Raw genomic sequence first — 22,624 nt, forward strand, 5'->3', positions numbered from 1 at the left:
CACAGATTTTTTGATGAACCCTTCAACATTCAAGTCTAAATCATTTATATACACCACAAACAGTGAGGGCCCCTGTCGAACCTACAAGAACATAAGCTTCCAGTCAAGACTGTTACCCAAGATAACAAAGCGTGGAGCTGAATGAACACAGCAGGCCAAACAGCATTTCAGGAGCACAAAAGCTGACGTTTCAGGCCTAGACCGTTCATCAGAAAAGGGGGATGGGGAGAGGATTCTGAAATAAATAGGGAGGGAGGGGGAGGCGAACTGAAGATGGATAGAGGAGAAGATAGGTGGAGAGGAGAGTATGGGTGGGGAGGCAGGGAGGGCATAGGTCGGTCTGAGGTTGACGGACAAGTCAACGGGGCGGGATGAGTTTAGTAGGTAGGAAATGGAGGTGCGGCTTGAGGTGGGAGGACGGGATAGGTGAGAGGAAGAACAGGTTAGGCAGGCAGGGACGAGCTGCGCTGGTTTTGGGATGCAGTGTGGGGAGGGGAGATTTTGAAGCTGGTGAAATCCACATTGATACCATTGGGCTGCAGGGTTCCCAAGTGGGATATGAGTTGCTGTTCCTGCAACCTACAGGTGGCATCATTATGGCACTGCAGGAGGCCCAGGATGGACATGTCATCTAAGGAATGGGAGGGCATGTTGAAATGGTTCACGACTGGGAGGTGCAGTTGTTTATAGCGAACCAAGCGTAGGTGTTCCGCAAAGCGGTCCCCAAACCTCCGCTTGGTTTCCCCAATGTAGAGGCAGCCACACCGTGCAAAGCGGATGCAGTATACCACAATGGCCGCTGTGCAGGTGAACATCTGCTTGATGTGGCAAGTCATCCCGAGGCCTGGGATGGCGGTGAGGGAGGTGGTGTGGGGGCAGGTGTAGCACTTCCTGCTGTTGCAGGGGCAAGTGCCGGGTGTGGTGGGGTTGGAGGGGAGTGTGGAGCGGACAAGGGAGTCATGGAGAGTGTGGTCTCTACAGAAGTCAGACAAGGGTGGAGTGGTTATTCTGTTTCCCACAACGTGACCAATTCTGTATACAATTTGTCAAATTTCCTTGATGCCCATGGGCTCTTGCTTTCATTATCAGTCTTGCAGGAAGGATCTTAGTAAAAACCAAGTAAACTAGAACACACCGCCCCTCATCTACATGTGGTTACCCCTTCAAAAAATTCAAATCAAGTTGATCAGACAGAACATCCCTTCAACAAAACCATGCTTACTGTTCTTGATTAATCCCCAACTCTCCATGTGCAGAATGATTTTGTCCCTCAGAATTATTCCCAACAGTTTCCCGACCACTGAGGTTAGACTGACTGACTTGTATTAATAACTTGGTCTACTTTTTATTATTTCATAGCTCTACTAATGCTGAACACTACATGTTGATTTTCTGAGAAATGGTGCTTTCTTTCCACTGTATTTATCCTTTTTATTATTCTGAAAACTACGTACATCATTCCCATTAACCCTATGGATTTCTGAAAGTCAAGTGCTCTTGAATATTTAATTGTCAATCCTGGTTATTCAGCAATCTTGTCTCAATTTATGGTCAAAAGATCAAATCTACTTATCTCTATTTATGCCATGAATTCATACTTCTTAAGAATGCATCGTGCGTTCAGATATAATGTCCTCAATTTTAAAAAAAACTTACTGCTAACCCTTGATATGGCCTCAATTGCTAATTCTCAACTACCAATACTAAACTCTAGCCCTTCTGGACACATTCTGCTTGGTTTAACCCAAATTGTTGCCTTACTTTACAGTCTTCACTTTTACCTTCAGTCTTTAATTTACCCTTATCTCGACCTTTCCAGACCAGCATGCCTTCAAATGGAGTTTTCAATTCTACATTGTTTACCTACAGAATTCTGTTTAATATCCAACAACCAACACCCAATAATATCTAATATAATCAATATGCTGTCCAGATTTAGAGCTAATGGTACCAGAAAAGCTGATGCACATTTTACACAAAGTTAAGTGTGACATCATACACAATGCTAATTTCTCTCAGGTCAGCGCTCAGATCTTTTTGAAACTACTCACTGACAATGGTACATAGCTGACCCGTCATTATTCAAAATTTAATTTTAAAAATCTAAAATGTACTTAAATAATTTTCTAGGAAGATAAATTAGTTGTCCATTTCTTACCAAGCAATATTGGAATTGAGAATAAAATACAAACTTTATTCTATTATTAATTTTAAAAATGAACGTTTTTAAAGCATTTAATTCAATGTGAATTTGCTACGTACAACATAATTATATTGTTCACATGTTCAGAATGAGGCCAACTTCGACAAGGGAGCCTCCAAAATGTCCACCTTTCTCAACAGAGGATTTCCCAGCTCCACTGTCAACAGAGCCCTCAACCAGGTCCAGCCTATCTCCTGCACTTCCACCTTCACCCCTGCTCTTCCCTCCCGCAAAAGCGATAGGGTTCCCCTTATCCTCACCTACCATCCCATCAGCATCCACATCCACATCCACATCCAGAAGATTATCTGACACCATTTCTGCCACCTCCAGCAAGACACCACCACCCGAAACATATTCCCCTCCCTTCCCTTGTTTGCCTTCCGCAGGGACCCTTCCCTCCAGGGCACCCCAGTCCACACTTCCTTCACCCGCAACAACTCCCCAAGGCCCTATGGCACCTTCCCATGTAACTGGTGAAGGTGTAACACCTGCCCATTTACTTCCTCCCTCCCCAGTATCCAAGGGCCCAAACATACCTCCCAGGTGAAGCAACACTTCCCAGAACCTAATCTACTGCATTCGCTGCTCACAATGTAGTCTCCTCTAGGGAAATGAATGTAGACTTGGCGGCCACTTCGCAGAACACCTACATTCTGCTTGCAAAAAAGACAGTGAACTACCTGTAGCCTGCCATTTCATTGCACCACCCTGTTCTCTGGCCAACATCAGTCTCTGGCTTGCTGTAGTGTGCCAATGAAGCCGAACACAAGCTGAAAGAACTACACCTCATTTTCCGCTTGGGAACCCTACAGCCATCTGGAGTCAATACCCAATTCAATAATTTTAGGGCCTAAACTCTCCCATGTCCCAGCCCCCACGCCACACACTAGGCCTTGTTATCAAACACCTCTTGTTGTTAGTCACTAACAATCCCCATTAACAACTATTCACTCTCGCAGCCTAATTGTTAGCAACTCCTTTGTCTGTCCTTCTCTCTCTTTGGGCTCTATCCTATCGTTTACTCCCTACCCCACCCATCTCCCTACTTTCTGCGTTATAAACTGACGTTTTCCCAGACAATATCAGTTCTGAGGAAGGGTCACCAGGCCCGAAGCATTAACTGTTTTCTCCTTCACAGATGCTGCCAGACCTGCTGAGCTTTTCCAGCAACTTTGTTTTTGCTCCTGATTTACAGCATCCGCAGTTGGTTTGGTTTTTATAATTATATTAAAACTCCATTTATCAACAGATATTCTACTTCTGGTAAAACAAATCAAAGTATGTCTTTAAAATAGTAAATATTCCAATTATTTCTCTCAATCCTTTACCAACAGTTTTCTATTTAACTAAAATCTCAAACGTTAAATTGTGTACACTGTTACACTTCAGGAAATTACCCATGAATTAATTTATACAAATAATCATGAAGATTGACCAAAGTAGGCCACTCTTTACGGACCACTCTTCCAGTTGTTGTTATTGCGTCTACTTCTTTTATGATGCATTGGTAATGTTCCTACATCTGGGTGAAAGGTTTGGATTCAAGCCCCATCTCAGAATGTGCTGGGCATGGCAATGTGTCGTAAGATATCTGCATAGGTTGATTAATAACAAACATATTTGAACACTTGAATTTATGGGTGGCCTTAATAAGGCAGAACTAGCAAAAAGTAAATAGATTCTGTTTAGATCCCAAACTTCAAAAAGCTGTCTGATCCTCATCTTTCACATGTAATATTATATTTCTGCCTCAAAGATAATTATCAGTTACAAAGTATAAAACAGTATTTTAAGTTTAAAATGAGTTATCCCATTTCCTTTTAAAACTTGGCAACACCTTAAAAACGCTAAATTATTTCATCTGGCCACCATTCAACAGAACCTGCAATCTGTATTTTGGCCAACAAATACCAAGTTACCACATCACACAAGAAGTAGACTCATAAAATGTCTAAACCCTAATAGAATTATATATTTTTCTAAGAGTCACTATAATTTGTGTCTTGGATCCAAGACATCCAGAGAAGTTGCTGGAATCTATCATTGGAGATAGAGTGACTAAGCACTTGGAAAAGGTATGAGTGGGTATCGATTTACAAAGGATAAATAAGGTCCAGTTAATCTATTTAAATGCTTAATAGTTTGGTTATATTTAATTTCAGAGGCAGTGAGATTTTGCACAGGAAGTTATAAACAAAAATGTAAGCACATGGAATTGAGGCAACATGTAACATGGACTGACAATCAGCAAGAAGGAAGCGGCATGGTGGCTCACTGGTTAGCAGTGCCCCACAGCACAGGGACCAGGATTCGATTCCACCCTTGGGTCATGATCTGTGTGGAATTCGTACATTCTCCCCGCATCTGCACGTGTTTATTCCGGGTGCTCTGGTTTCCTCCCACGGCCCTAAGATGTGCACGTTTGGTGGACTGGCTGTGCTAAATTTCCCATACTGTTCAGGGGCATGCAGGCTAGATAGACTATTCATGGGAAACGTGGGGTTAGAGACAGGGATGGGGGTTGGGTCTGGGCGGTGCAGAATGGCCTGCTTTCATGCTATAGGGATTCCATGAATCTAAGAAGGTAAAGGGCAGAGTTGGGTAAAAGGAACACATTCTGACTGGTGGGATACAAAGTGTTGCTCTCCAGAAGTGCCTTTCCCAGGGATGTGCATAGAGCCTCAGTTTTTAACCACATACATGAATGACTTGGATAAAGAAACAGATGGATAAAGAGTACAGAAAAGAAAACAGGAGGTTACAAAGACTAAAGCAGACTACATGAATGGAAAATACTGTTAAAAATGGATTGTGGGATACTGGTGATGTGGAAAAAGTGAGGTGTCCCATTTATATATCTCTTATGACGTTAAGAGAGAACTTCTACTTGGCATGTATTGACTTCAGAGTCATAACTGTACTGAAAAGGATCACAATCAATTTTGAAGAGCTACTTTTGGCCGAGTCTAACATTTCATACCAGGTAAGCTTTTATGGTAAGGATCAGGTCCAAAAGAACAGACTTCAGGAGAACCATTTAATGTGGTGACGGTGGTGGGGAAGCAACAAATGCAAAATTTATTTTTGCAATCGGTTCTGATATAACGCAATAGTCGCATTCTTGTGCAATCTCACATTATAAGAAAATCATGCAATTGCACGTCATTTAAACGAATGGGGTCAGAATCGCATTGCAGCCAGAGGTAAGCAAAATTGCCGTTCTACAAATAGCTGTATAAATTCTTCAATCACGTTAAAGCTAATTTGTGTTGAAGGAGCACGCATTATAGCAGAACCAACTGTACTTACCCTACTTTTCTGCTAACTCAGACACTTAAAAACATTAAAAATGTAATTATTTGTCATGTTTTTATTCAGTCTGTTTTCCATTCTACAAAAGGTGCTGTAAATGGAAAGTTATTACAAAATCAATTTCCCACTTGACATTTACCTGGAGTCTGCCATCTAATGTTCTTTGTATTGTAACACACTTGCTGGGATGAGCTCCATTCGTTGTTATGGCCGTGATCAATGAGTCAAGTTCATCTTTTTTCTCCTTCAATTTTTTCACCAAACTCTCAATAGCTCTTTTTGCAAAAGTTTCACTTTCTCCGCCTTGTCGATGACACATCAAGCTATGCACGATGCTCAGGCATGCATCATTACTAGTTGGGGTGTTGGTGATGGACATGATGCTGATCTTATATCAGTTTCTCCCCTTCCAATATACAATCTTTCAGGTCCTTGCAGAGTAAATAAAAGGCTCCTTCCAAATCAGCAAGGCTTGAATTATGTGTTCCCGTGTACTAAAAGGCACACCTGATGTCTTAACTGTAGTCAGAACTTCAGCAGAAACAAAGTAGTGGTTTTGAATAGTTCCTCAGAGAACCTTAAAAACAAAGTACAGACAGAACATGTAATACACAATTATTCGCGCTTACCTTAAAAGAAAAATTACAAATATGCAATTGTGCACAATTATTTTGATTTAATGAGTTCTCTGATACCTGAAAGTGTCCTTCAGAGAACATTCTGACAATGACTTCTCAAAATTTAATCATTTTTTAATACCGAAGATAGAATTCTATGAAATGCAGTTCCACTACGTCCCAGCAAATCAACTAAGTAGCCATTTGTCAAGTAGGCCACAAGGGTAGAGAGACTACTTCATTACTGAATATTGTTATGAAGGAGGGCAGGTTAAATGAAAGAAAATCCTTGATATTCATTTATAAGAAATGAGTAACTGTTTATTCATTTAACCCCAACAGCAAACAAATTAATAAAATTACTAACAAACCAAACAACTCCCCCTTAACTAAATTCTACTGACATGCTGCTCCAATAAACACAAGTCCCACTTATATAAACCCAAGTAGTAAGAAGATAAATTAAAACAGTCTCTCAAAATCTACACAACTTTTTTCTGTTGTTCTCAAGTCATTAACACCTTTCTTCCATTGATCTAGCTGTCAGGGATGTTTTCTCGATGAATTCTTCTCTAAGGACTCTTAGCTAGAAATGCTGCAGTACCTTTTATGGATAAGATGGTGCTTTCTTAGAGAGTTTAATGATTTCTTGTGAAAGCTAGGTATTTATTTCCCAGATGGCAGTTTGTTCTCTCATCGATTTTTTAAAAATCCTCTCCTTTTGTACCTTGGATGACATATCGATATTCTTACAATAGCACTGGTCCAAGCTTGTCAAAAGCATCAGATTTAAATGTAATTGGCTTTCAATCACTAAGTGTGTGGTTTAAATTAATTGATTAATTCCAGCCAGTTGCCAAATCATCAAACCAAGCCTAAGGTTTCTCAATCACACAGCCAATTCATATATGCTTCAATTTTAGAACTGGCTGTTTATCTTCAGCTACATGCAGATTTTTTTTTAAATATAAAATCACTGACTCTTAAAGGAACCACATATTACACAACTTCATAACATTTTCACTGTGAAGGTTAATTCTGTGATCACCCAAGGTTCACAGTTCAACAACCAACGTAAATGAAATGAGCAGTAATTAGGAAAAAAAAACTAGGACAGGATTTCCTAATTTGTCTCGATCATAAGGTTTTGGAGTAGATTTGTAGCTTGGGTTGTGGGTGTTGAGGTTGGTTAGCTCGCCAAGCTGGTTTGTTCTGCAGACATTTCGTTACCGTGCTTCATCCTCAGTGCAGCCTATGAAGCGTTGGTGTGTTTTCCCGCCGGGCATTTGAACTCTGGGGTCTGTTGCGATGGATTACCTCACTTCCAGGTTTCCTCCGTAGTGGAATGTATATGGGGTCGATTTCAATGTGTTTATTAATAGCCTGCTTTGTGGAGTTGCCATGCTTCCAGGAATTCTCATGCTTGTTTCTGCCTAGCCTGTGCCAGGATCTTGGTCTTGTCTCAGTCGAAGTTGTGGTTCTCTTTGTCCATGTGGATTGAGATGAGTGAGTAGAAATGAGTGCAATGTCTAGATCATAATGTATAGTATACAACTTATATCCTAACTAAAACTAAGTTATACATGTGAATTCAGAGCAGGATTAACTCATACAGCCCACTAAGCCTGCTAATATCATGCAATAAAGTCATAATAGATCTCATTGTGGTCTCAACACTACTTTCTTGCTACCCAACACCTTTTCAGCACCTTTGTAGCACCTTTGTTAGTGAAGAATGCAACTAATTCTGCCTTAAAACTGCTCAATATCCTGTGCTTCCACCATTTTCTAAGCAAGTTCAAAGACTTACAGCCCTCAGGAAAAAAAAATCTGCCCAGTTCTATCTCAAATAGGAATAGTGCTTTAAATAGTGCTTATTTAAAAGATGTATCCTAGTTCTAGTGTCTTACACAAGGGGAAACATATTTTCAGCATTCTTTCTATCAAGTCCCCTTAGGATCTTATATCTCAATCAGATCATCCCTCATTTTTCTAGACTCCAATTACTACAGGGACAGCCTGCCATATCTTTCCTCACAAAATAACTTCACTATCTCAGTAAGTTTCACACTGTCAGGAAGAGAGATCACATCTGGAGTGAGACACAGCCCGAGTGAGACATGGATAGAGCAGGAACAGCAATGGTCGTTGCAGGTTCCAGGGTTTAGATGTTTCAGTAAGATCAGGGAAGGTGGTAAAAGAGGGGGAGGTGTGGCATTGTTAGTCAAGGACAGTAATACGATGGCAAAAAGGATGTTGGATGAGGACTCGTCTACTGAGGTAGTATGGGCTGAGGGTCGAAACAGGACAGGAGAGGTCGCTCTGTTGGGAATTTTCTATAGGCCTCTGAAAAGTTGCAGAGATATTGAGGAAAGGATTGCAAAGATGATTCTGGATAGGAGCCAAAGGGTACCACAGGGTAGTTGTTATGGGGGGACTTTAACTTTCCAAATATTGACTGGAAACACTATAGTTCGAGTATTTCAGATGGGTCAGTTTTTGTCCAATGTATGCAGGAGGGTTTCCTTACACAGTATGTAGATAGGCCAACAAGAGGCGAGGCCACACTGGATTTGGTACTGGGTAATGAACCAGGCCAGGTGTTGGATTTGGAGGGAGGTGAGCACTTTGGTGATAGTGACCACAATTCGATTACGTTTACTTTAGCGATGGAAGTGGATAGGTATATACCGCAGGGCAAGAGTTACAGCTGGGGGAAAGGCAATTATGGAGCGATTAGGCAAGATTTAGGATGCATAGGATGGGGAACGAAAATGCAGGGGCTGGGCACAATTGAAATGTGGAGCTTGTTCAAGGAGCAGTTACTGTGTGCCCTTGATAAATATGTACCTGTCCGGCAGGGAGGAAGTGGTCAAGCGAGTTGAATCTCTTGTCGAAAGGAAGGAGGCGGCTTATATAAAGATGCGGTGTGAAGGCTCAGTTAGGGCACTTGAGTGTTACAAGTTAGTCAGGAAGGACCTAAAGAGAGAGCTAACAAGAGCCAGGAGGGGACATGGGAAGTCTTTGGCAGGTAGGATCAAGGGAATCCCTAAAGCTTTCTATAGGTATGTGAGAATAAAAAGAATGACTAGAATATGATCAGGGCCAGTCAAGGGCAGTAGTGGGAAGCTGTGCATGGAGTCCGAAGAGATGAGAGGCGCTAAATTGATACTTTTTGTCAGTATTCACACAGGAAAAATACAATGTTGTTGAGGAGAATACTGAGGTACAGGCTATTAGACTTGACAGGATTGAGGTTCATAAGGAGGTGGTGTTAGCAATTCTGGAAAGTGTGAAAATAGATAAGTCTACTGGGCCAGATGGGATTTATCCAAGGATTTTCTGGGACGCTAGCAAGGAAAATGCAGAGCCTTTGGTTTTGATCTTTATGTCATCACTGTCTACAGAAATAGAGCCAGAAGACTGGAGGATAGCAAATATTGTCCCCTGTTCAAGAAGGGGAGTAAAGACAACCCTGGTAATTATAGACCAGTGAGCCTTATTTCGGTTGTGGGTAAAGTGTTGGAAAGAATTATAAGAAATAGGATTAATAATCATCCAGCAAGGAATAATTTGATTAGGGATAGTCAACACGGTTTTGTGAAGGGTAGGTTGTGCCTCTCAATCCTTCGAGTTCTTTGAGAAGGTGACCAAACAGGTGGATGAGGGTAAAGCGGTTGATGTGGTGGATATGGATTTCAGTAGAGCGTTTGATAAGGTTCCCCACAGTAGGCTATTGCAGAAAATACGGAAGCATGGGATTGAGGGTGATTTAGCAGTTTGGATCAGAAATTGGCTAGCTATAAGATGACGGGAGTGGTGGTTGATGGGAAATGCTCATCCTGGAGTTCAGTTACTAGTGGTGTTGGGCAAGAATCTGTTTTGGGGCCACTGCTGTTTGTCATTTTTATAAATGACCTGGATGAGGGTGCAGAAGGATGGGTTAGAACAAAGAACAAAGAAAATTACAACACAGTAAGAGGCACTTCAGCTCTCCAATCCTGCGCCGATTAAGATTCTCTGTCTAAACCTGTCATCTAATTTCTAAATGTCTGATCCCTATGCACCATTCTCATCCGTGTACCTGTCTAGATACATCTTAAAAGGCACCATCATGTCTGTCTACCACCTCCGCTGGCAACGCGTTCCAGGCACCCACCACCATCTGCGTAAAGAATTTTCCATGCATATCTCCCTTAAAACTTTCCTCCTCTCACTTTGAACTCATGACCCTAGTAACTGAGTCCCCCAACCTGGGAAAAGGCTTCTTGCTATCAACCTTGTCTATACCACTTATGATTTTGTAGACCTCAACGAGGTCCCCGTCTTTCTAATGAACATAATCCTAATCGACTCAACCTTTCTTCATAGCAGCGCCCTCCATATCAGGCAACATTCTGGTGAAACTCCTCTGCACCCTCTCCAAAGCATCCACATGCTTTTGGTAATGTGGCAACCAGAACTGTACGCAGTATTCTAAATGTGGCCGAACCAAAGTCTTATACAGCTGTAATATGACTTGCCACCTCTTGTACTCAATACCCCGTCCAATGAAGGAAAGCACGCCATATGCCTTTTTGACCACTCTACTGACCTACGTTGCCACCTTCAGGGAGCAACGGACCTGAACACCCAGATCTCTCTCAACATCAATTTTCCCTAGGACTTTTCCATTTACTGTATTGCTTGCTCTTAAATTAGATCTTCCAAAATGCATCACCTCGCATTTGCCCAGATTCAACTCCATCTGCCATTTATCTGCCCAACTGCGTCCAGTTCTGGGCGCCCTATTATAGGAAAGATGTGGATGCTTTGGAGAGGGTTCAGAGGAGGTTTACCAGGATGCTGCCTGGACTGGAGGGCTTATCTTATGAAGAGAGGTTGACTGAGCTCGGTCTCTTTTCATTGGAGAAAAGGAGGAGGAGAGGGGACCTAATTGAGGTATACAAGATAATGAGAGGCATAGATAGAGTCGATAGCCAGAGACTATTTCCCAGGGCAGAAATGGCTAGCACGAGGGGTCATAGTTTTAAGCTGGTTGGTGGAAAGTATAGAGGGGATGTCAGAGGCAGGTTCTTTACGCAGAGAGTTGTGAGAGCATGGAATGCGTTGCCAGCAGCAGTTGTGGAAGCAAGGTCATTGGGGTCATTTAAGAGACTGCTGGACATGCATATGGTCACAGAAATTTGAGGGTGCATCCATGAGGATCAATGGTCGGCACAACATTGTGGGCTGAAGGGCCTGTTCTGTGCTGTACTGTTCTATGTTCTATGTTCTATGTTCTATGTAACTCTCCAATCTATCTATATTCTGCTGCATTCTCTGACAGTCGCCTTCACTATCTGCTACTCCACCAATCTTCGTGTCATTTGCAAACTTGCTAATCAGACCACCTATACCTTCCTCCAAATCATTTACGTATATCACAAACAACAGTGGTCCTAGCACAGATCCCTGTGGAACACCACTGGTCACAGATCTTCAATTTGAGAAACCCGCTTCCACTACTACTCTGTCTCCTGTTGCCTAGCCAGTCTTTTTTTATCCATCAAGCTAGCACATCCTGGACCCCATGCAACTTCACTTTCTCCATCAGCCTGCCATGGGGAACATTATCAAATGCAGGAACAGCAACTCATTTTCCACTTGGGAACCCTGCAACCCAATGGTATCAATGTGGATTTCACCAGCTTCAAAATCTCCCCTCCCCCCACTGCATCCCAAAACCAGCACAGCTCGTCCCCACCTCCCTAACCTGTTCTTCCTCTCACCTATCCCCTCCTCCCACCTCAATTTCCTACCTACTAAACTCATCCCGCCCCCTTGACCTGTCTGTCCTCCCTGGACTGACCTATCCCTTCCCTACCTCCCCACCTACACTCACCTCTACAGGCTCCATCCCCGCCTCTGCCTTGTCTGTCTCCTCTCCACCTATCTTCTCCTCTATCCATCTTCAGTCCACCTCCCCCTCTCTCCCTACTTATTTCAGAACCCACTCCCCATCCCCCTTTTCTGATGAAGGGTCTAGGCCCAAAACATCAGCTTTTGTGCTCCTAAGATGCTGCTTGGCCTGCTCTGTTCATCCAGCCCCACACTTTGTTATCTTGGACAAACTTGGATTGTTTATGCTAGAGCAGTGGAAGCTGAGGGGCGACCTGATAGAATATGGCAAATTGAAAGGCATAGTGGAGATAGGGCTTTTTTCCAGTGTTGAAATATCAAAAATTTGGGCACGGTAGCTCAGTGGTTAGCAGTGCTGCCTCACAAATCCACCCTTGAGTGACAGTGCGGAGTGTGCACATTCTTCCCGTGTCTGTATGGGTTTCCTCCAGTTTCCTCCCACAGTCCAAAGATGTGCAGGTTAGGTGGATTGTCTATGCTAAATTGCTCATAGTGTCCAGGATGTGCAGACTAGTTGGGTTAGCCATGGGAAATGCAGGGTTACAGGGACAGGGCAGGAGGTATGATGCTCTTCAGGCGTGGGGTATTGGTGTGTCCCTGATAGGCTGAATAGCCTTCTTCCATGCTGTAGGAATTCTATGATTCTATAGGTTGAAGGGTTTTTAAAAACAGAGGGTGTTCAATGTCTGGAACACACTGCCAGGGAGGGTGGTAGAAGCTGATACGAAAGCAATGTTTAAGAGAAATTCAGACATACATGAACAGGCAGGGAATAGAGGACTATTCCAGCAGAGGAATATGGACTATTTGCTGGCAGATGGGATTAGTTTAGAATGGTAACACAGTCGGCACAGAGACTGTGGGCCAAAGGGCTATATAATTCTGTGTCCCCCAACAGTTTTGCATTGTCATTCATGTCCTTTGTGAAGGCAAAATCAAAAGTATATATTTATTGTAAAATAAAAGGAAAGAACCACGATACTGGAAATCTGAAACAAACAGGAATCGCGACAGAAACTCAGCATCTGTGAAAAAATGCAGAGTTAATGCTCAGTCCAGTAACCCTTCTTCCTGACAGATGATGGCAAACTGCTCAGTTTCTCCAGCCATTCGTTTCTATTATCTATTTCATTGGTCTGACATGTCATTGTTCCTCATTTTAACAACCCCTGTTTCTGACTATAAGGGAGCTAGATTTATCTTAACCAGTCAGTTTCTCTTCACACACAAAAAAAATCTTTTGCAATCAGTTTGTACGTTCCTGCAATCTTATTCTATTTTATCTCCTTCTCACTCAATCGCTTTGTCCTCTACTGAAATCTAAACTGCTCCCTATCCTCAAGCATGCTGCTATTTTTGGTTAATTTGTATGCCCTTCCTTGGATCTAACACTCTGCCTAATTTCCCTTGTTCGCTATGGCCAGGCCCCTTTCCCACTTCATTGTGCTAAATAGGAATGAAAAATTGCTGCAGTTCCTCCATGCACTCTTCAAACGACCAAGTGACAATGGCTATCAAACATCACCCCCTCAATTAACGTTCCTCAATTTATCATTAGCGAGCTCTCACCTTGTATCAGAGTTTCCTTTCTTTAGATTCAGGATACTATTCTCAGAATTAACAATGACTCTCTCGAACTTAATGAAGAATTCTATTATAGTATATTTACTCTTCCCAAAAACGTTTCACTACTAGACTGCCAATTATTCCTTTCTCATTCAACTAAATCCAGTCTGGGACGGGCTGTTCTCCAGTCATTCCCTCAAAATATTGATATGAAAAGCCATGCAGTATACACTCCACAAATTCCTCTTATTGTTACTGATTTGATTTGTCCAACCTACCTGCAGATTAAAATCTCATATTTCCAAATGTACCTTTGCTGCTTGCATCGCTAATTTCCACTTTAATGCCTTCCCCAACCATACCACGACAGTTTGGGGGTCTATACACGTCCCCCACCATTGTTTTCTGCTCTTTGATGTTTCTAATCTCTAGCCATACAGATTTGACTTCACCAGAGAAAATAACTTCTCATTATCATAGTAATTTACTTTTAAAATCAGCAATGCTATCCCATCCCCTCTTCTTTCCTATGTGCCATACCTAAAAACTGATATCCCCTCGGTTTTTAGGTGGCCAACTCTGGTCACTTTGCAGCCATAGTTCTGTAATCCCAACTATATCATTGTTGTTTGCATCTACTTATGTGGCTAAATCATCTACCTCAAAGTAATGAATACCGAAGCCCCGAGTCCCTCATTACTGAGCAGTGAATTTTTGTTGATGTGATGCTAATCAAGCAGGCTGTTTTGTCCTGGATGGTGTGTTGTTGGTTACTAGTCAATTATCCCATCATCCATCTTGCCCCCAACTGTGGGCCATCATCAGCATTATATTCAGCAACAGCTATAAAAACATGGCCCAGGCATACCCCCACTCCACCACTATCATCAAGCCAGGAGATCAACATTGCATCAATGGAGGATGCAGGAGGACATCCTAAGCACAACTAAAAACAAGGCGTCAACCTGGCAAGCCTACACAGGATAACATATACGTCAAACACCCAAAATAATATGAAATTAACAGCGCTCAGCAATCCCACAAAAAAAATCACATTAAACAAAGTTCGGCATTACAGACACAGTCGATGGTCAATAACAAATGAATAACAAAGTAGAGACCCCATAAAATAACCTCATCTTCAATGGTAGGAGTGCTCAGCATACCGGTGTTAAAGATTATGCATTTACATCCACCTTCAGCCAGAAGTTCCAAACGGATGACCCACCTCAGCCTCTTCCCGAGGTCTCCCATCTGATCACAGGTGCCAGTCTTTAATAAACTCTACTCACTCCACATGTTATCAAAAAATGGCTGAAGACACTGGATACTGCAAAGACTATGGACTATTCCTGTGACAGTACTGAATATGCATGCACCAGAAAGAGCCAAGTCCCTACCAAGCTATTCCAGTAGTCACTACGTGGCACTTATTGAAGCCAAAACAAAAACCTTCTCACTATACCAAGCTACATGTAGCAACAATAAATCAAATCAAATTACTCAGCAATCTAAGAAATTGCCTAGGTATGGCCTATCCACAAAAAGCAAGACAAATACAACCTGGTCAATTACCACAGATCTATACTTGATAACCAGCAAAGTCGTGTTAGACATCATTAAGAGTGCTATTAAAAAGTGTTTGCTCAGCAATTACTTGCTCACTGAACTCAGTTTCAGTTCCATCAAGGCTATTCAGCTCCTGACCTCATTACAACCCTCATTCAAACAATATCAACAGAGCCAAATTCCAGAGGTTTGAGGAGATTGACTGTCCCTGACATTACAGTTGCACTTGACATGGTGTGATAAATCGAGGAGCCCTGGCAAAAGTGCAAATCAATGGGAATGAGGGGGAGAGTTCAAGTGGTTGGAAGCGCAACTAACACGAAGGAAGGTGGTAAGGACATTGGAGATTAATCATTTAAATCACAGAACATCAACGCATCACCATCAGCTTCAATAATCTTCCCTTCATCATAGTATTAGAAGTACAGATGTTTGCACAATATTCAGCACTATTTGTGGCAACTCATTTTGTGCAGCAGCTTGTGTTCATACGTAACAGACTTGGCTAACATCCAAGCTCGATCTGGTAAGGAGCCATTACATTGGTACCACAAGCATCAGGGAATGATAATTTTAAACAGGAGAGAACTGGCTAAAAGAACCAGATTTTGCAAAAGCTAAAAGGCTCTGTCCACAACTTTCCACATCTCCAGCCAAGTTGTACCAGTACAACTACAAAACCGGCATCAATCCAACAAATTGGAAAATTGCCCAGGTACATCCTGCACACAAAAAGCAGCCAAATCCAACCCAGACAATTACCACTCCATCAGTTTGCTTGCAACCACCAAAGTAACCTAAGGGGTAATCAGTCATCAACTGATGTTCAGTTGAGTTCTGCAAGAGCCACTGAGTTCCTGGCCTCAACACAGCAGTGTCAAACATGAACAAGAGCTGTGCTCCAGAGGGAAGGGGTAAGTGATTTCCGCTTGATATCAATACCACATTTGGCAACCAAAAAGAAACAAAAAAACTGATCAAACACCAACTGCTGAAAAAGAGATTTCCAAACTCCACCCACCACTTGCATGAAGTGGTTTCAACTTGTATTACAATTTTTTGATTAGTCCTCATTTCTGCCCCCTCCCAACTCCCAGATATCACACTTAATATGTCATACACGTCTTTGTGATTCTGCGGCTGAAGTAGGCTCTTGTTACAAAGACCAAGAACCCAACTGAAGGCCAAGGTTGTTAGAACATAGAACACTACAGCACAGTACAGGCCCTTTGGCCCTCAATGCTGTGCCGACCTGTGAAACCAAACTGAAGCCCATCTAATCTACACTATTCCATTATCATCCACATGTTTATCCAATGACCATTTAAATGTCCTTAAACTTGGTGAGTCTACTATTGTTGCAAACAGGGCTATCCACGCCCTTACTACTCTCTGAGTAGAGAACCTACCTCTGACATCTGGCTTATATCTATCACCCATCAATTTAAAGTTATATAAGGAAAAAGACTCTCACTTCCTACCCTATCTAACCCTCTGATCATCTTGTATGTCTCTATTAGGTCACCTCTTAACCACCTCCTCTCTAACGAAAACAACCTCAAGTCCCTCAGCCTTTCCTCATCAGACCTTCCCTCCATTCCAGGCAACATCCTGGTAAATCTCCTCCGCACCCTTTCCAATGCTTCCACATCCATCCTATAATGCAGCGACCAGAATTGCACACAATACTTCAAGTGCGGCCGCAGCAGAGTTTTGTACAGCTGCAACATGACCTCATGGCTCCAAAGCTCAATCCCTCTACCAATAAAACCCAAAACATTGTACACCTTTTTTTAACAACCCTATCAACCTAGGTGGCAACTTTCAGGGATCTATGCACATGGGCACCAAGATCTCTCTGCTCATCCACACTAACAAGAATCTTACCATTAGCCCAGTACTCTGTATTCCTGTTACTCCTTCCAAAGTGAATCACCTCACACTTTTCCACAGTAAACTCCATTTGCCATCTCTCAGCCCAACTCTGCAGCTTATCTATGTCCCTGTGTAACCTGCAACATCCTTCCGCACTATCCACAACTCCACCGACTTTAGTGTCATCCGCAAATTTACTAACCCATCCTTCCATGCCCTCGGCAAGGTCATTTATAAAAATGACAAACAGCAGTGGCCCCAAAACAGATCCTTGCCAACCACCACTAGTAAATGAACTCCAGGATGAGCATTTCCCATCAACCACCACCCCCGTCTTCTTACAGCTAGCCAATTTCTGATCCAAACTGCTAAATCACCCTCAATCCCATGCCTCAGTATTTTCTGCAATAGCCTACCGTGGGGAACCTTATCAAACGCTCTACTGAAATCCATATCCACCACATCAACCGCTTTACCCTCATCCACCTGTTTGGTAACCTTCTCAAAGAACTCGAAGGATTGAGAGGCACAACCTACCCTTCACAAAACCGTGTTGACTATCCCTAATCAAATTATTCCTTGCTGGATGATTATTAATCCTATTTCTTATAATTCTTTCCAACACTTTACCCACAACCAAAATAAAGCTCACTGGTCTGTAATTACCAGGATTGTCTCTATTACCCTTCTTGAACAAGGGGACAACATTTGCTAATCTTGTTTTCATTACTTTTCTGTGAATTGTAACATTTGAAATATGTTTCTAGACCTCAGAGCCTCTTTGAAATTCCAAAATTTATTCCTGCGGAAACTTCGCCTTTATGTCACCAAAAAATTTGAATATGCAGTTTTATATTGAAAAATTGATAAATCCAGTGAAACTTGCCAATAACAGTACCTGCCCATTTTCCCTACCTTTCCTCTCCTTCCACTTAAGCAGAATGCCTAAACAGGTCAATAATAAGCTTTCAATTCTTTGGACTAACAATCCAACAAAATAGATTTCAAAGATCTTCTAGAATTCCACTAAGTAACATTCGTAAAGCTTCCTTCCACTCTCAGCTTTGATCACTTCCCACAAAAATTAAAATGATGTGCATTCGGCATCGCTTGTTTTTACAAATTCATGCTGGCTCTCTGGTCAGCTAAACATTTTCAGTGTCTCCTTATCCTAATTGTAGGCTCAATAATTTCCTGACAACAAAGCTTAGGCAAATAGGTCCTTGACTTACTGGTTTTCCTTGGTCCCCTTACTTAAATATCACAACATCATGCATAATCTTGCAAGTAGGCTTTGGATGAAGAGAACTTTGAAATCTTATTCTGATTAAGTGCTCATGCCCTGTTTCCAACTATTCGTTCTAAAACTGTCAGAGGGAAAATAACTGGGTCTGGGAGCCTGTTATTCTTCAATGTCAGGGAGGCCATGGCCCAGTGGTATTATTACTGGACTGTTAATCCAGAAACCCACATAATGTTCTGGGGACCCATGACAGATGGTGGCATTTGAATTCAATAAATATCTGGAATTAAGAATCCAATGATGACCATGAATCCACTGCAGATTGTCAGGAAAAATCCATTTGGTTTGCTTATATCCTACAGGGAAGGAAACTACCATCCTTACCTGGTCCAGACCCACAGCAATGTGGTTGAGTCTTAACTTCCCTCTGGGCAATTAGGAATGGGCACTAAATGCTGCCTAGCCAGCAATTCAACTGCCTCATCCCATAAATGAATAAAGTCTCTGTTCTCCATTACTGTACTGCTTCAAACAAAATAAAAATCACTGATGGGATGTGGCACAGTTAGCCAGCCCAACATCGTTTTACCATCTCTAAGTGCCTTTGAGAAAGCCATGCACAGCTGCTTTCTTGAACCGTAACAGTCTATGTGGCATATGTACACTAACAATGCTGTTAAAGAAAGAGTTCTGAATCCTCAATTAGCAGCCTATCCACTAGTCAGTATAGTTATAACTGTTTGCATTAATTTTGCTAATTTCCTATCCCACCAACAGTTTAGAATGAAACTAAACTTCATTCTTCTCTGCAAGATTTATGTAATTGAAACAAAACCGTTCACTAAACTATGCTCTTATCACCATTAACAGCAAGCATTAATATCTTGTGCAACCGTCATTGCAGTTGAAATGTTATCCCAGTTTTCCATATGACTGACCAAACAAACCTCCATAACACAATGTGCTTCACACCTTCCTTCATGATTCTACTTATTCCAACATGGCCATTACATTTCATCCAATGGCTTAATCATCTCCAGCCAGTGCCTTCTGAAATCCCCCAATTCTATTCCCCCTCTGGTTACTCAGTCAAGAATAAAAATGCAGTGTTGTTGCACACAACCCAGATGCCGTCATTTGTCCTTCAATAAAACTACCTATCTCATCCTCACAGCAGCAGAAATCTTCATTCACAACTGTTATCTTAACATGGGGAGGTAATACCACTGGGCTGTTAATCCAGAGAAGCAAATAATGTTCTGGGGACTTGATGGTGGAATTTAAATTCAATGACAATCTGGAATTGACAGTCTACTGAGGAACATCCTAACCAGACCCACACTATTCCTTAACCCAGCATTTCCTATGGCTAATCCAACTAAATTTACACATCCCTAGACTCTGGGAGAAAACCCATACAGACACAAGAAGAACATGGAAACTTCACAGCGACAGTCACCACAGGATAGAACTGAACCCAGGTCCCCAGCACTGTGAGGCAGCAATGCTAACCAGTGTACACCCGTGCTATCCAGTGGCTGGAATTCGAGAGCTTATGGTTTAAACTGTTGAAAATGCATATGGCAAGGATAAATCAATCAATGTTGGTGGCACATAAGAGCCCAGAAGTGGAAAAGTTAAACACATTAGAGATAGGACAGGGAGTTAAAGGGATTCAAGTACAAAGGTGAAAATTTTATAATCAAGATATTATTAGACAAGGAACTAAAGTAGAACACTTAACAATTTGGAAAAAAAACAGCCCACCCAAATGTTAATTAATTTCAGGTCAAACTTGTGACGTTTCCTAGCTACAGATAAAGAATATCCATGAAATTAATGATTTGTATGCAGTTACCTTCCAAAATTGCATATCCTGAAATTCTCAACAAGTCTAAACCATTTTGTTCAGAACATTGTAATCAAGTCTTGCTTCGGCTTGATTCACTAAACTGTAAGGCTCATCATCTAAATATTTTCTAACAACCAGATTCCATCACAAGCATGCAGGGTAAGCCAAGAACCTTACACTTAATGCACATGCAGTCAGGCATCATTCGGATCTATGCTATTCAGTCAGTAGCACACTCCCATGAGTCAGAAAGCTTATCGATTCAAGACCCACTACCTCCTCACTTGTGCACAGAATCTAGGCTGCCTTTTCAAAACATGAATGTTAATGGAGGCAAGGCCTTCTGAGTGCACTTCATACCCAAGTCTTTCCTGAAATTGAAACACTCCATGGCACTATTTCAAAGAAGGCAGAAGTATTATTATTGGTTTCTTCAGCAATACTTGTGCATTAATCAAAGTTAAAAAATACAAATATTATCTGGTTATTATCACAGCCATTTGTACAAGCTTACTGTCTGAAAATTAGCGCTTGCACTTCCTACATGAGTAGCGACCACACTGAAAAGTACTTAATTGGATGCAAGTGCTAAACAGACATTTTGCCATTTAACATTTTTTATTCTGATATTTTGCATATTCCCACCTTATGACAGCAAGTCTTGGATGCTTAGGTCAAGTCAATGCTTCCTTCCTTAAACAAAAACAAACAGAAAAAAACGGTCTTGCTCTGGTATTTGCTGAATGCAATTAATAGGGTTACGGAAAAAAATTCAGCGAATACTTCATCCCACAATAAAACTTTTGACTTTACCTTGAAATATTTAATCACTTCCCCACTCTACCGTCTGTCTCCCAGGACAAGTTGTAAAGCATCAGGGTGAGAAACAAGCAGAAATAAGACAGATGGAATCCAAAGCAGACAAGTATGAAGTGGTATATTTTGGGAGAACAAATAGGAGAATGTATAAAAATTGAAACACGTGAATGAGCAAAGATAACAAGGTGTACAGCTGGATGAACACAGCAGGCCAAGCAGCATCAGAGGTGCAGGAAGGCTGCCGTTTCGGGCCTAGACCATTCTTCAGAAAAATTTTATCTTGTTATCTCAGATTCTCCAGCATCTGCAGCCCTACTATATCTAATGAGCAAAAACATCTGGGTGTTCAAATCCTTAAAAGGTGGCAGGAGAAGCTGATAAGGCAAATAAAAATCATACAGCCATTTGGTTTATAAATAATGTTAGTTGGGACAAAGAATTGGCTACGAGGCTAGGAGAACAACCTACTTTTATCTGAAGAGCACCAAGAGTGCCTTGTTTTTAACATCCACAGGGAGGGTGAAAGTGTGGCCTCAGTTTCATGTGGAAGTCTTTGGTCCAAAAACACCAACAAAAATTGCAAAATAGGAGCAGGTTATTGTTGTAGTACTTAAAAAGTAGGTGAAACACACTGCTACTTTCCACGTTTCCAGCGACAGTCCTGCATATGGTTACTAAAACCACCAGTTTCGATCTCAGCTTGAGACTAATACATGGCTTGACCTCTCTGCCATGTGATTTTTTGAAGTACTGCCAAAATCCAGATTTTTGCCAGCATCAAAATTAGTAGTCAGCGAAGAAAACCAGAGGAACATAAGTGTTGAATTTTCATGGCCTGTTGTATACACATGCTGCATCTTCTAACTTAATCCCAGTGACTTTCAAACACAAAGTATTCAGAATGTATTTAAACCTATGTACTTCCCACACAGCTCGAAACAACACCCCATTTTTCATCTGAGATAACAAGGTAAAGAGCTGGATGAACACAGACGGCCAAGCGGCATCAGAGGAGCCGGAAAGCTGTCATTTCAGGGCTGGACCTTCTTCAGAAATGGGGGAGGGGGAGGGGGGGCGGGGGCTGGGGCTCTGAAATAAACAGAGAATGGGGGCAGGTGGATGAGAGATGGATAAAGGAGCAGACAGGTGGACAGGAGACGGACAAGTCAAGGAGGTGGGGATGGAGCCAGTAAAGCGGAGTGTAGGTGAGGGGTAAGGATGGGAGTTGGTCAATCGAGGGAAGATGGACAGGTCAAGGAGGCATAGATGAGGCTGGTAGGGAGGAGGTACGGGTGGGGATAGGTGTGGGAGAAGGGACGGACAAGTTAGGGAGGCAGGGACAAGCTGGGCTGGTTTTGTGATGCAGTTGGGGGAGGGGAGATTTTGAAGCTTGTGAAGTCCACATAGGAACCCTGCAGCCCAATGGTACCAAAGCGAAACAGGAGGTGCTGTTCCTGCAACCTTTGGGTGGTATAGCTGCAGCACTTGAGGCAGCCCTGGATGGACATGTCGTCCAAGGAGTGGGAGGGGAAGGTGACGTGGTTCAGCACTGGGAGATGCAGTCATTAGTCACGAACCGAGCATAGGTGTTCCACAAAGCGGTCTCCAAGCCTCCAGCTCTACACCTTTTTTACCTCATTCTCCAGCATCAGCAGTTCCTACTA

The 22,624-nt window shown here is 42.1% G+C and overlaps 1 protein-coding gene across 2 annotated transcripts in view; it reads right to left on the reverse strand.

Annotated features, from left to right (window-relative positions):
• Positions 1-22,624, reverse strand: part of LOC125451037 (mothers against decapentaplegic homolog 4) — a 100,078-nt gene that overhangs the window by 73,363 nt on the left and 4,091 nt on the right. Inside the window, exons 1-2 of one of the 2 annotated variants that reach the window (XM_048527722.2) lie at positions 20,787-20,805; positions 5,658-6,095 (exon numbers count right to left, since the gene is read on the reverse strand). In XM_048527722.2, the coding sequence (XP_048383679.1) occupies positions 5,658-5,897 (240 nt within the window). In that variant the 5' untranslated portion in view covers positions 5,898-6,095; positions 20,787-20,805. Of the gene's footprint in view, positions 1-5,657; positions 6,096-20,786; positions 20,806-22,624 lie in introns of those variants that run through there. The other variant, XM_048527713.2, reaches the window with a different exon arrangement.

Source organism: Stegostoma tigrinum, chromosome 1 (genome assembly GCF_030684315.1).
Source record: "Stegostoma tigrinum isolate sSteTig4 chromosome 1, sSteTig4.hap1, whole genome shotgun sequence".
In the NCBI taxonomy this organism is placed as follows: domain Eukaryota; kingdom Metazoa; phylum Chordata; class Chondrichthyes; order Orectolobiformes; family Stegostomatidae; genus Stegostoma; species Stegostoma tigrinum.